At 42.6% G+C, this 15,624-nt stretch overlaps 1 protein-coding gene across 5 annotated transcripts in view; it reads right to left on the reverse strand.

Annotated features, from left to right (window-relative positions):
- The window catches only part of DGUOK (deoxyguanosine kinase), a 32,162-nt gene extending 16,742 nt beyond the window's left edge, over nt 1–15,420 (reverse strand). Inside the window, exons 1-2 of one of the 5 annotated variants that reach the window (XM_004029443.4) lie at nt 15,173–15,420; nt 3,191–3,303 (exon numbers count right to left, since the gene is read on the reverse strand). In XM_004029443.4, coding sequence (XP_004029492.2) covers nt 3,191–3,303; nt 15,173–15,314 — 255 coding nt within the window. In that variant the 5' untranslated portion in view covers nt 15,315–15,420. Of the gene's footprint in view, nt 1–3,190; nt 3,304–6,926; nt 7,078–9,541; nt 9,619–15,172 lie in introns of those variants that run through there. The other 4 variants (XM_004029444.5, XM_055378097.2, XM_055378098.2 and 1 more) reach the window with 4 other exon arrangements.
- Between the last annotated feature and the right edge of the window lie 204 nt (nt 15,421–15,624).

Here is a 15,624-nt window from a genome sequence, read left to right on the forward strand (position 1 = left end):
ATGGTCGGGCGCAGTGGCTCACGCCTGTAATCTCAGCACTTTGGGAGGCCAATTCAGATGGATTACCTGAGGTCAGGAGTTCCAGACCAGCCTGGCCAACATGGTGAAACCCCATCTCTACTAAATATACAATAATTAGCTGGGTGTGGTGGCAGGCACCTGTAATCCCAGCTACTCAGGAGGCTAAGGCAGGGAGAACTGCTTGAACTCGGGAGGCAGAGGTTGCACTGAGCCAAGATCACACCACTGGACTCCAGCCTGGGCAACAGGGTGAGACTCCGTTTCAAAAAAAAAAAAGAAAATGACAAACAAATATATGACAGAGTTAATATACTTAACATACAATGTGTTTTTATGAAGCCATTACACAAAGATGAAGATCTCAATAGAAAAAAACAAGGCAAGGGGTTTGGACAGGCAATTCACTAAAGAACAAAAAGATACACAAAACATGGCTTTATATTAAAAAACAAACAGTATAGCTACAATGATATTCATCATTGCAACACTGCTTATAATAGGAAGAAATTAGAAAACTAAACATTCAAAATAGAGGACTGGATAACTAAATGATAATATTCATATTATGCAGTACACTACAACCATTAAAATGATATCACTGTGAAAGGGAGATCTTGTTTATTAAGTGACATACAGGTGGCAATCAAAATTTTTGTTTCAAAAAGCAAATGTATATATATTTTATACATTTATGTAAGTATATGTAAATCTATACATTTTCTCTGTAGAAAAATGTCCATTTTACTTCTGAATAATGGGATTACAGGATGATTAGTTATCTATTGCTGCCTAACAAATTATGCCAGAATTCAGTGGCTTAAACAAAAACATTCATTATCTCAGTTTCTATGGGGAAGGAATTTGGGAAGGAGCTTAGCTGGGTGGCTGGGCCTCAGGGTTTCTCATGAAGTTTCAGTCAAGATGTTGGCTGAGGCTACAGTTGTATGAAGGCTGGACTGTGGCTGAAAGATCCAATTCCAAAAAGACTCACGTACCTGTTCACAGGAGGCCTCAGTTCCTTCCGTGTGGCCCCCTTGAAAAGGCTGCTTCCTGACACGGCAGCTGGCTTCCCCCAGAACAAGATGGAAGGTACAGTGTCTCTTATGACCTACCCTAGAAAGGTATTTCTTATTTTTGCTACTTTCTATTTACTAGAAACAAATCACAAAGTCCAGCTGCATTCAAGGCAAGAATTACGCTCTACTTCTAGAAGGGAGGAATATCAAACAATTGTGGACATGCAATCATGTACCACTTAACAACAGGAATATGTTCTGAGAAATGTGTCGTTAGACAATTTTGTCACTGTGTGACCATCAGAAAATGTACTCACACAAACCTAGATGGGATAGCCTGCTACACACCTATGCTATATGACACACCCTATTGCTCCTAGGCTACAAAGCTGTATCACATGCTACTGTACTGAATACTGTAGGCAACTGTAACACAATGGTAAGTATTTGTGTATCTAAACATAGAAAAGGTACAGTAAAAATATGTTGTTATAATCTTATGGGGCCACCATTGTATATAAGGTCTATCATTGACAGAAACATCATTATGCAGCCCATGACTGTATTTTGAAATACACACAGGTGACCTGTGGCATACTTAGAAAAAGGTATGTAATTTATTCCTGCATAGGAAAGTTAATTTCACAAATACACACACAGGCACACATACAGACATATAAAGAGACAACTTAAGAAGCAAAAATCCTCAACAGGCATGATATGCCAGCCACAAAAGGTAACACAATTCTGGGTTGGAATAAAAAAAAAATGGCACCCAGAACAAGTTCCATGATACTCTGTCCCACTTAGACTACATCCAGAATGTCCTGTTCACCTCCAAGTAGCACTCTTAGTAAATTCAAAGTGGAAAGTGAACAAACTAGGACTCATCACTTAGGTAAAGTTACTTCAGAGTAAAGAATAGCCTGGAGGAAAACTGGAGGTGTTTGGCTTGAAAGAGAGAAGACTTGACCAGGCGTGGTGGCTCATGCCTATAATCCCAGCACTTTGGAGGCCAAGGTGGGTGGATCGCTTGAGCTCAGGAGTTTGAGACCAGCCTGGCCAACACGGCGAAACTCTGTCTGTACTAAAGATACAAAAAGTATCCCAGCATGGTGGCATGCACCCATAGTCCCAGATACTCAGGAGGCTGAGGCATGAGAATCACTTGAACCCAGGAGCTGGAGGTTACAGTGGGCCAAGATCACACCATTGCACCCCAGCCTGGGTGACAGAATGAGACTGTCAAAAAAAAAAAAAAAAAAAAAGGAGAGAGACTTGAGGGGGAGAAAGAACAGGAAAATCATTACCTTCAACTATATATAGGGTTGTTACGGGGAAAAGTTAAAAGACTTAAGAGGTAGAACTTGAACCAATGAGTCAGAGTCACAGGGGTGCAACGTGGCTCATTAAAAGGCAGAATTGTTTAGTAATTAGAGTTAAGAACCAGAATGTGCCACTCAGTGAATATCCCAGGTGGCGGCAGGAGCAGTTCATGGTGCCTGAGGAGGCATGGTGCTTCTGCTCCCTCTAAGGGTCATGTCGAAATAAGTCTTTCCTTACTCAGACTGATGTGGCTGGAAACCAACTCTATGGCCTCTGCCAAAGCCATAGTCTTGACACCAGGGCCTAAGCCATGAGGTATAAGTGAAATGTACTGTGCTTGGCATAGTACAGTGCCTGGCACATAGTACATGGTCATAAATGTTAGCTGTAACCTCTCCCATTGACTCAAAGTGTGACTGGAACCTCTCTAATATCCCTTTTAATTTCTAAGACTTTATTTAAAAAGTTAAAATCACTATAATTAGCTATTAATCCTAGTGGTTAGCTTAAGTAATAATATAAATACTTAAGTGTAGGAATGACAAAATTCATCTTCAAAGCCATCCATGATGGTTGGACATGCTTTGGGAAACCACAAACAACAGAGGCAGTCACTTAGATAGACATATAAAAACCACAAAAATCAAAACTACACATATTCAAACAAGTCATACCCTCTCTGGTGTATGTGGTCTGCTTTCTGGAATGAAGCTATTTTAAAAAGGATACTCAAACTGGGCTACTTTACTCACTGAGAGTAAATTAAATTATGACAATTAGATTATTCACCCATGCCTGCCAACTACCCACCACAACTGAAAACTTACTTTTTGGGTGCCAGCAGCCTGGATATTCTGCCATGTTGCTACAGGTTCTGTAGCTACGTGCCATTCTGGGTAAGTTTTCGTGAGTAACTTCACAAACGTGGACTTTCCCACAGCTGCAATGCAAATAGCATGTATTGGGATGCTTCCCAAATCAGGGCTGAAGGAGAAGGCTGCTACTAAACTCTGCCACAAACGCCCAAACTCAAGGGAACAAGTATTAGTTTTCTGAATTTCAAACTCAGCAGCCATACCATTGTCAGACTGATAACAGATCAATTCATGCTAACCAGAGCCACCATAATGAATACAGCCAATAGGGAGGAAAAATTCCTTTAAGATTTAATTTGCAATTTCCATGTCTCAACCTTCCAGAGGCAGAACATTTAATAACAGTTGAAAATGTAAAAGTAGATGAAATCAGCTCCATAAGTTCTATCACTTGAGTCACCATTCTATTTGTACTGTGACAGTGTAAAATTTCTAAGTTTTTCAAGACAAAAAATAAAAATGATTATAATCTCATTCATTCAACAAATCTAAAAAATATTCATGGAGTGCTGACTATGAGCTCAGGACTGTCAGGAACTGTGGGTACAATGGTAAACAAAACACAGAATGGATTTTGCCGTCACAGAGCTTGTATGGGTGATACAAATGCACAATTAACTACGAACAAATTGTGTTAGGTGCTAGGAAAAAATGCAGGATGGCACTAATATAGCCCAGGAGGTCAGAGAAGACTCCCTTGAAAAAATGACATCTGAGGTAAGACCTAAAAGATGACAATTCATGCAAAGGGAGTAGCATATGCAAAGACCTGAAAGAGAGAAAGAACTTGACACACAACAATACAGAAGTTTGAGGCCCTAGAAGAAGCCATACAGTATGGCTACAGCATGAGCAAGTGATGGAGAAGTGGCTCAACATGGGTGTGGCCAGACAGGGAGTCCAGGGCCAGGTCATACAGGGCTTTGTAGTTATGGTAAGAAGACTGAATTCTATTCTAAGGGCAATGGGAAGTTAGTGAAGATTGGTTTTAAGTAGGAAAATTATAAGACTCCTTCTCATTTTTAGAAGATCACTCCACTAGCTGTGTAAGAATGGGCTGAAGCAGAAGCAGGCAGACTAGTTAAAAGATATAGCAGCTTGCCCCGAGGTGATGGCAGAGGAGTGAAAAGTAGTGGTTGTTTCGAGAAATATTTTGGAGATGAAATCAACCTAGTACCACAACATTCAAGTTATCTTTTCCCATTTATACCAATGTTTGGCCCATACCTCCATGAGCTCCAGAGACTATTCAAGAACTCTCCAGACATCTCCACTTGGGACATTCCACAAACACCTCAAAGTCAACATATTTCCTAAATGAACTAATCATCTTTCCCACCAAATTGAGCTTCCTCCTGTATCCCAGACCTCAGGGTATGAACACACCATCCACTCACTGACAGAAGTCCCTCCTCTGCCAAACCTCAGTGGCCACCAAATCCTCCTGCATTTGCTTCTAAATTTTTCATATTTGTCCTTTTCTCTCCATTCCCACCTCCATGCTCAAGACCAGCCTCTTATCATCTCTTGCCTTTCTGATGCTGGCCTTGCTCTCTTCAATCCATGCTCCATACTGTGGCCAGACTGAATATGAAATAACACTGCTTACAATCTTTTGACAGCTCTCTATTGGCTAACTGGCTACAGCAAGGGCAAGCAATGGAGGAGTGGCTCAAGATGGGTGTGGCCACATGGGCAGTCCGGGGCCAGATCACATAGGGCCTTGTGGCCATGGTAAGAGGTCTGAATTCTATTCTAAGTGCAATGGGAAGTTAGTGACATCTGAGCTAAGACCTGAACAAGCTACATGACAAACTCCAAACTCTTTAACATGGTCTGCAAGACACAAGAAGATCTGATCCCTGTGTATGCCTCTCTGGCCTCGGCTTTCCTTTAGGTAGCCTACCCTCCTGCAGGACCAAACTCCAATCATGCCATGTTCTCTTGCAAATATGACTTTGCATATGCTTTCCCATTTCCTGAAGCGCCTCCTCTCCTCACCTGACCAACTCTTACTCAATCCTCAAGGTTCTGTTTAGATGAACCTCCTGTGTGAAGCCTTTCCAGATCCTGACACCACTAAGCTGGATTAGCTAGTCCTCCTTTCTGCATGGTTGGTATTCTGGGTGAGACTCCATCACTGCAATTGTCATTGTGTTTCTCCAGCTAGAGGATGGGGCTCCTCCAGGGTAGAAAACAAATTACAACCTAATGACCTAACTGAATGAATAAAATACACAATATATTACTAATTTCAGTTCCCTCTGAAACTTACATTTGTGAAAAATAAAAAATAAATCTTAAGACTGTATCTGGACCTCAATCTCCTCTATCAGAAGTAATCTTTCTCAAGGGAAAGAAGGGGGGCATCCTTCCACTTATGGTTACTGATTGGGGTGCTGATGTCTCAGCATAAGAACCCACACATTTAATAGATGACATTTACTACATGCCACCCCAACTCCTCTCTGAATAGGCAGGATAAGAACAAACAACATGAATCTGTGGATTTGTACAGTCACGCTCATCTCTCAGTCCCCACCTCCACCTAACTTGTGTGTGCTTCTTCACATCTGTTCGATCCCTGATCTTCCCACACTCCAATGAATAAATGCCTTCCCCTGCTCTTCCAGGCCTGTGTCTAAATCCTTTCCCCCAGCAAGCCTAAGGTGCCACTTCTTCAGGACTTCTCTAGCTCTGAATTCCTACCACACTGGTCAGGTGCGAAGTGGTTGAATGTGTATATTATCAGATACCTGTCTGCCCTGAGTAAGCCCTCGCTTAAAATATTTGGCCCAGATGGTCAATATTTAGATTGTAGGTTGTTTAACAAGTCTAAAATATGGTCCCTGCTATTTAATAGCTAAAAAGCTATTTTAATTAAATGAAAAGATAAACGTAGCTGATTTGTTAGATGGCTGGGATTGAACAATTGTTAGAATTACTTATATTTTTTAAAAGTTAAAAACAATTACCTTAAAAAACTGTTGCAGATGGAAAGGAAGGGCTCTGAGGTCAGACACTATTAGTTCATCTAAGAGCAGTCAGGACTCCAAGAAATTGACTCATGCAATTTAAACACATTAATTCTAGAATGCCAACAAATTAGATGTAACAGGAAATATACAGTTCCAATGACTGGAACAATAACATCTAATACCCAGGGTACTCTGTAACCCATGCCCCATTCCAAGGCTTCTGGAAAGCTAGTTTAGTAATCACAAGGCAGCTTCAGCATACAATGACAGTAAATGGTGGTGAAATGTCCTGAGAGCTGTGCCATCCATGTTTCTCAGCCTTGGAGAGCCTGGGTAATTCACTACAGGGCAGTATTTCTTAAACTAATTCCACTGGAACTGAGCTGTGCCAGGTACCACCCACAGATGTGGAATAATTACTTTAAAAAAGAATTCAAAGTTACATGGTTTTATTAAAGCCAGACACAGTATAACTTTCTCAGTGCTGTGATACCTGATCATCATAGATTTTTTTTCCCCTTCTTGCTGGGGTGTTGTTTGTTTGCTTGTTTTGACAAATGTTTCAAGATGTTCACAGGGGGTTCCTAAGAGTGGTGGTGTTTTGCTCTCCATTGCTTCAGAGGCCTCCTCCTAGTGACCAGAACACTCCTGTCTACAGAAAGCCATACTTCTTCAGCCAATCTCTTATGATATCACTATCTCAGACTTACCGCAATTTAGTTAGATCCCAGCTTAGCTGCTATCTTTCCTTTTGAGATGGGGGTCTCTCTCTGTCACCCAGGCTGGAGTGCAGTGGTGTGATCTTGGCTCACAGCAACCTCTGCCTCCTGGGCTCAGGTGATCTTCTCACCTCAGCCTCCTGAGTAGCTGTCCAGTATGTTTGACCTGTCCAATATATTGTTTGTTTGTTTGTTTATTTATTTATTTTTGAGACAGAGTCTAGCTGTTGCCCAGGATGGAGTGCAGTGGCACAATCGCGGCTCACTGCAACCTCTGTTTCCTGGGTTCAAGCGATTCTCCTGCCTCAGCCTCTTGAGTAGCTGGGACCACTACAGGTGTGTGCCACCACGCCCGGCTAATTTTTGTATTTTTGGCAGATACAGGGTTTCACCATGTTGCCCAGGTTGGTCTCAAACTCCTGAGTTCAAGCGATCCGCCTGCCTTGGTCTCCCAAAGTGTTGGGATTACAGGCGTGAGCCACTGCGCCGGGCCACTGCTGTTATCTTTCTTTCCTTTTTTTTTTTTTTTTTTTTTTTTTTTGAGACAGAGTCTTGCTCTATTGCCCAGGCTGGAGTGCAGTGGGGTGATCTCGGCTCACTGCAACTTCCAACTCCCGGGTTCAACTGATTCTCCAGCCTCTCAGCCTCCCGAGTAACTGGGACTATAAGCACGTGCCACCACACCTGACTAATTTTTGTATTTTTAGTAGAGACAGGGTTTTGCCATGTTGGCCAGGCTGGTCTTGAACTCCTGACCTCAGGTGATCTGCCCGCCTCAGCCTCCCAAAGTGCTGGGATGACAGGCATCAGCCACATCGCCCGGCCTGTCTTTCAATATACTCTCAGTATTATGAATTTTGGAAGGTATCGGAACTTACAAGCAGCATCAAACCTTCCCTTAGGACCCTGGCCACCAGTGTTCTCTGTTGTTATATTGCCACAACTTTAAAAAAAGGTGGAAGGTACTTTCTTAAGAGTATATTACTTCAACATGTTGATTTTCATTAGCTCCACTATTCTCATTCCACAAGCTGGGACAAAGAGTTCTGTTGTTACCCCTCATCTTTTCCTAAGGCATGTTTTTTTCTCCCCACAAAATTTTCTATAAACTGACAATGCCTACCATAGCTATGTAATGCTAAAATCTAGTAGCAAGATAGCATATGATGTAATACCCAAAATAACAGATCCCATTATTTTACGTCTAATACAGCTGTATTTCATAGGAGCCTATATTTATCACCTCTAGGCATTTTCATCTCCTGAACAAGATGAAAAACATGAGAAAAAAAATCCAATTCTGAAATCTTTTACCAAAATCCAACAAAGTCAGAACATATAAAACTGTTTAATGTCTTTTTTAAAAAGTCCTTCCAAAAAAAATTGAAGTCTTTATTTCAGATACTGTATTTGATGCTGCATTCATTCACTCACTCATTCAATCAACAAATGTTTATGGAGTAGCTACTCAGAGGTAAGTACTATAACTGAAATGATGATCTAGGCTGAGAGCTTGCCCTCAAGTTATATTCCAACCCCAAGACTGAGTACCCAGGATCACACAGGCTCCAAGCTTAAAGGCATTCTAGGCAAAGTTAATAAAAATCAGTCAGCAGGCTTAAAAAAAACTTAATACATTTTACTTTGATGACTTTTTTCATGAAAAACTGTTCACGAAAAAAAAAAGGCAAAAAGTTTTCTCACACCTTCCTATGATCCAAACTCATCTGTTCAGCACAAAAGACCCTCACTGATCTGACATCCCCTCCTCCCCGCCTTGCCTACCAGGTGATTCAGCTTTCCACTGCCACCTTCTCTGTGAAGCCTCCTTGAACTCTCTCCAGCTCCACTTCATCTCTAGGCAGAGTTAATTACTGCCTGCTCTGGTTTACCAAAGGATTACACTGTAATTATTTGTTCACTCATCACTCCCTCCAGCTAGACTGGGAGCTCACTTTTGAAGACAGAGACTGAACCTTTGCATCCTGAGTATGAGAACAGTGATGGAGGGAAGGAGGTGAGTCACAGGCACAGAGAACCCACTATACAGTATTTGAAATAAATAGGCTATTTTTTCCCAAGGATTCTTTGCCCAATCATTTATACTCAAAATAAGTAAGACACATATTAGTGATGTGAAGTCACTAATTTTGAATGCTGGAGGAAACATGTTATTAGGGAAGCCCTCTACTGCTTTAAGTTTCTTGATTGAAAAGTGCAAAAGAGTTTCCTCTTTTCTGGTTGGGTCTTTGAAAATAAGGTAAAAATGCTGAGATGACTCACTGACAGTGAGATTTCATACAGCAATCTTTTCTTCAATTTAGGCTTGTAATCGTAAGATAATCACAAGAAGATGATAATACACTGTAGGGATGAACAGTCTTAAAAGACAGGCTAGGTGTTTTATTTTTTAGATTTTCAGGGGTTCTAGGTACCAAGCTTTTGCCTTTCAATCACACATCTTATATGGCTTCATAAGTCATGCTAGATGCCATTAGTTGCTACTTCACTGATCAATTTTCCTTACATGCCGCTGTCTGCACCTTCAGGATCAGAATAATAGGACTTAGAGCAGAAGGAATACAAGAAAAGCCCTCTAAACATACCCAATTTTGGTCAGGACAGGGGTTCACCTTCCCTGTTCAGGTTTCCTGAATGGGTGCTCTCATTCTGATTTGCTTGAGGATGTTACCTGTGATTAGAGAAGATGATCACTCTTGATTTAAAAAGCAGTTTAATACATTCCCTGTGTGGGTACCAATGCCTAACTTCCACATGGATATCATAGCACAGGATTCAAGAATCTGGTCAGTACTGAGTACACTGGGTCAAGGCGGGGGTTAGGTGTCAGCAATACAAAGATGAACAGCACACTGAGTGGTCAGAGCCCAAGGAAGGTGGTGAATGTGCAAACAAGCTCAGCAGAACTCAAGTGCTGCAGCAGTTGTGGGTACAAAATGTTATGTCAGCCCACAGAGGAGGCAGTGACTAATTCTGTCTAGGGAGAGTCATCAGGGTGTGTGGGGTGATGAAGAGTAGTGGGAGATGAAAGTAAAAAGAGTCAGATTAGGTCCTCCCATTCCACTTCGCATCACCCTTTTCTTGGGCAATTGCATTTACTTCCAAGGCTTCACCAACTACCCCTCTACCCACCAGTCAACAACTTCCACATCTGAAATCTCAGCACCCATCTCCGGACTCTCTTGACTTCAGGCACATATTCCAATCTGTCTCAGAACACCTCTATGTCTCACAGGCACCTCATACAAAACATATCACTCTAACCTCCCCAGACCGCCTCTTCCTTTATTCCCATCTTCATGAACCTCAGTGTCACCCTCCTCTACTCCTCCTCATACCTCACCTCCAAGTGGCCACCACATCCTGTCAATCCCGCTTCCAAAATCTCTCTGAAACCATCACTTCTCTGTCTCTCCAGTTCTTCTATTCAGGCCTGCATCTTTCCTCCCTCCAATTACTCCAATAGCCACAAAACTAGTGCACAGACTCAACTCTGTTCCAATTCATCTATTCATTCATCCAACAAACTGGAAGCAAGGCACTATGGGTACTGCAGCAAACAAAATATACAAAGAAAGTGCCTGTTTTATGGAGCTTTCTTTCTCATCCTACACAGTTTCCTTTTTTAAATTAATCTGGTCATGGCACACACTGGCTTCAAGTGTTCAACAGCCTCCCACTGCCAACAGGATAAACTAGCATGGTCCACAAGGCTCTTCGACATATGGCAAATCCCACCCTTCCAATCTCTTGTTCTGCCACCCTTTCACAGGTCCCTTCAACTCCAGGCACATCCAACTACTTCTCTTTCATTAAAACTGCATGTGTTAGCTAGGCGTGGCGGCACATGCCTGTAGTCTCAGCTACTTGGGAGGCTGAGACAGGAGAATCACTTGAACCTGGGAAGTGGAGGTTGCAGTGAGATGAGATCACACCACTGCACTCCAGCCTGGGTGACAGAATGAGACTCCATCTCGAAAAAAAAAAAAAAAAAAAAACCCCAAAAAACTGCATGTGTTTCTTCAGGCTTCACCACCTTGGCACATGTTGCTTTCTATGGCTGAAACACTTTTTCCTCTTCTTCCTCTTGGGAATTCCTACCCCAGAGATTCTTGCTTTCCATGCCCAATCACGAATCTCACCACACAGTATGAAAATTATGTCGAGTCGGCCAGGCGCGGTGGCTAACGCCTGTAATCCCAGCACTTTGGGAGGCCGAGGCTGGCGGATCACGAGGTCAGGAGATTGAGACCATCCTGGCTAACATGGTGAAACCCTGTCTCTACTAAAAAATAGAAGAAATTAGCTGGGCATGGTGGCGGGCGCCTGTAGTCCCAGCTACTTGGGAGCCTGAGGCAGGAGAATGGCGTGAACCTGGGAGGCGGAGTCTGCAGTGAGCCAAGATCACACCACTGCACTGCAGCCTGGGTGCCAGAGCAAGACTCTGTCTCAAAAAAAAAAAAAAAAAAAGAAAAAAAGAAAATTATGTCGAGTCTGTTTTCTTTCTTCTACTTAGTTGTGAGTTGTGAGCTCCTTGAAGGACAGGAGCTGTATCCCATTCACTGCTGTGCTCAGCATGAGAGTGGACTCTTAGTCCTCACTCAGAAAGCCTCTGTTGCACGAGAAAGCAAGGAAGAAGCAGAGAAATTTGACAAGGTTAAGAAGCAAAGGTCAGGAAAATAGAGGGAGTTCAAACCTTATCTGATGACCTGTCCTAAGTACTTACTTTGTGACATACCCTGTTCTCTCTCTGGGATTTGAGGACAGAGCTTCCTTTAGGGGTGTGTTTCTCAAAGTACAGTACAAAACATCATATTTAAATAATAACATCATCAGGCAAATAGCAGGACTCTCCCTTCCCATTCCTTTCCATGTTTCGGATTTGGCTGGAGAAAAACACACAGCCATGGTGACTGGTCTCACTTTAAATTCATGACCACTAACTCCAAGTGGGTCCTAAATGGTACCCAGTAATTCAACATTTCTCTTGCTTATTCACTAGAGTATTTCATGTCTTCTGTCTCTACATTCACTCTTAGCTGATGACCTTTCTTCCTATTTCACTCTGAAAGCAGACACAACCAAAAGACCTTCCCAAGTTCCCACCACACCCTCTGAAGTTGGTGCTCATACATTTTGCCATCACGCCTGTTACTAGGGATGAATTGTGCTCCTAGCTAAGGCTAAATTATTTCCCACTGGGCAATAGATTCCATTCTTTCTTGCTTAAAAATCACTCCAGCAATTCTATCCTCTGTCCCGATTTACCAATTTTCCTCCTTTCCACTAGACCACTTCTGTCAACTTAAAAACATGCTCTAATTCTTTTCACAAAAAGAAAATTAAAAATGTTAAACACTCACACCCTCTTCTAATTTCAGCTACCACCCCATGACTTCCCTTTCTAAAAACTTCCAGTTATCTTAACCCACTCTCCTCACCTCCCATTCTGCTTGAACCTATACCAATTAGGCTTTCACTCCTAACACTCCTAAAACTGTTCTTTTCAAGTTCACCAAAGACCTTCATTTACTTAAACAGTATAACACAGCTGATCATTCCCTCCCACTGAATACCTTCTTCACTTGGCTTCCAGGATATCATTCTCTTTTGTTTTTTTCTCCTACCTCAGTGGGCATTCCTTCTCAGTCTCTGCTTATTCCTTCCCATCTCCCCAGTTTCATAATATTTGCATGCTCAGGGCTCAGTCCTTTCCATCAACACATAGTCTCTGGCATTAAATACCACCTACATTTACAGCTCCAGTCCGGGGAGACCCTAATTCTGAACTTACATATCCAATTACCTATTCAACACCTCTACTTGGATATTAATAGGCATGTAAAAACCTAACATGCTTAAAACCAAGGCTCACCTCTGTAATCCCAGCACTTTGGGAAGCCAAGGCAGGAGGATCAGTTGAGCCCAGGAGTTCAAGACCAGCCTGGAAAATATAGTGAGACCCTGTCTCTACAAAAAATATACAAAATTAGCCACGCATAGTGGCAAACACCTGTGGATCCAGCTACTCAAGAGGCTAAGGTGGGAGGATGGCTTGAGCCTGGGAGGCAGGCTGTAGTGAGATGCAATTGCATCACTGTATTCTAGCCTGGCAACAGGGCAAGACCCCACCAAAGGAGGGGAAGCGAGGGGAGGGGAGGGGAGGAAGAAGGAAAGGAGGAAATAAAAGAAAATCAGGAGTCTATCTTTCAAGTACTCAAGTCAAAATAATTGGAGTCATGATTGGCCCCTCTCTTTACCTTACACTCTGCATTCAACCTGTCACCAAATCCAATTGGCCCTACCTTAAAATATAACTAGAACCCAATCATTTCTCACCACTTCCACTGTTAAATTTTACTTAAAATGTAACTCAATTTTTGTTAACGTATAACTAGAATCCAATCACGTCTCACCACTTTCACTTTTCACAATACTATAATTATTGCAATACCACTTAACACTCTTTACTTTCAACATATCAGCCACAGTGATCTTTTTATAATCTAAGTAAAACTGTCACTTGACTCCTCAAGCCTTCCAATGGCTGCCCATCTCGGTAAGATTAAAAACCCATGATAAGGCCTATAAAATCTGGCCACCCCTTGGGCTTTTGCCCTAATTTCCCTCCCGTCCTTGCTCACTCGACTTCAGTCACAACGATTTCCCTCCTATTCCCCGAACACACTTTCCACCTCAGGGCCTTTCCAATTGCTCTTCACTCTGCCTAGAAGATTCTTCTCCCAGGTATCCACGTGATTTGCTCCCTCATCTTCAGTTTTTTGCTCAGATGTCACCTTCTCAGTGAGGCCTTCCTTATTTTATTTAAAATGACAACTTCGGCCAGGTGCAGTGGCAAACGCCTATAATCCCAGCACTTTGGGAGGCCCAGGCAGGCGGATCTCCTGAGGTTAGGAGTTCGAGACCAGCCTGGCCAACATGGTGAAACCCTGTCTCTACTAATAAAACAAAAATTAACTGGGTGTGGTGGCGGGTGCCCCTAATCCCAGCTATTCGGGAGGCTGAGGCAGGAGAATCGCCTGAACCAGGGAGGCAGAGGTTGCAGTGAGTCGAGATCATGTCATTGCACTCCAGCCTGGGTAACAAGAGCAAAACTCCATCTCAAATAAAATAAAATAAAAACTTCCCTCAATTCTTCATCCCTAATTTTTCTCCATACTTATTACTCTCTAACATATTGTTCACCTTGCTTAATTTATGTTGTTTATTGTCCATCTCTCCCTACTTGAGTTCCATGAGAGCAGAGATTTTTATTTGTTCTATTCACAGCTGTATTCTCCAGGCCAAGAACAGTGCTGGCATATGGAAGTGGCTCAAAAGGTGATTTGTTGAATGAATAAAAAAAGAAATTCTCAGTTTGCTGCTACAACGTCTTCAGTACTCAACACTTGCTAAGGCCCTTTTAGGGGCTCAGTGACTTGGTAGATAAAAGTATCAAGTCAGAATTTATTAATATTAAATCGAAATGCTTTGCCTTCATTTTGCTTTCTGACTACTTTTTATTCAAGATACTGGATCTCACTCTTTTAACAAAATTATTTTTAATTTAATACATGTTTTTAAGTTTAAAAAGTGAGGTTCTTCTAAGAAAAGCCTTAAGAAATTATTATGCAACTAGCACAGGCACAGGGCAAAAATTGTGAATGTGGTATTTGAACGACTGAAGTTTAGGAACTCTCTTCGAATAGGGTTGCCAGATAAAATACAGGACACAGTTAAATTTGAACTTTCAATGAGTGATTTCGTTGTTGTTTTGCTGTAAGGATGTCCCAAATATTGCATTGGACACACACTAAAAATTATTCGTTATCTTAAATTCTATTTTAACTGGATATTATTTTTAATTTCTGCTAAATATGGCAACCCTATCTAGGAGAACAAATAAACTGCACCCGCTTGTCGCTTCAATTTCGATCTATTACAAACAGCTAATACAATTCTTGTCCTATCCACTAACTGCGTGGCTTTTATGCCCCAACAAATGTGTCCCTGTGGGCGGGTACTGAGGCCCGATATCCTAAAAACAAGGAGGCAAAGATACACAGTGCACTTTGCGAGGGGAAAGGCTCTCCTCGCAGCCCAGAAAGAGAGGCCGGCCGCATCAGACGCAGGCCATGCCGGGCCCAGCTCCTTTCCCAGCCTCTGTCGCCTGCGTGGCGGAGGCCAAGGCTTGGCAGCCGCTTTCCGGCCCTTACCAATGTTGCCTTCGATGGAGAGCCTTCGGGGCCCGCGCCCCGCGTGCAGGCCTCTGGAGGAGGAAACGCCCTCGAGTGGGCTCTTGGCCATGGAACTGAAGGGTGCTCGAAGCCGACTTAGAAAGAAGCGGCCCGCGGCCATCCCACCCACGATTCGCACAGCGATCACTTCCGTCGAGAGCACTTCCGCCCTAGGTATCGCTGCTCACTCGCTCCAGCGCACCGTTGACGTAAGGAGATCGTCAGACAGGAAGTGGGTGGGGTTGAACATGCGACGGGGTGCGCCCAAGAGACCGCTCCGCTATCGCGATGTTTGTAAAGAAGCGTTGAGTGAAGGAAGTTTTGCAACGGTGCAGAATTTGATAGTAAAAGGAGTTGCCGTGCGAGTGGTTTTTGTTCATTGGACAAATAACATTTTAAAGGACGTAATTCTACAATCCAACCACCTCATT

The sequence above is a fragment of the Gorilla gorilla genome, chromosome 12 (genome assembly GCF_029281585.2).
Source record: "Gorilla gorilla gorilla isolate KB3781 chromosome 12, NHGRI_mGorGor1-v2.1_pri, whole genome shotgun sequence".
Classification (NCBI taxonomy): Eukaryota; Metazoa; Chordata; class Mammalia; order Primates; family Hominidae; genus Gorilla; species Gorilla gorilla.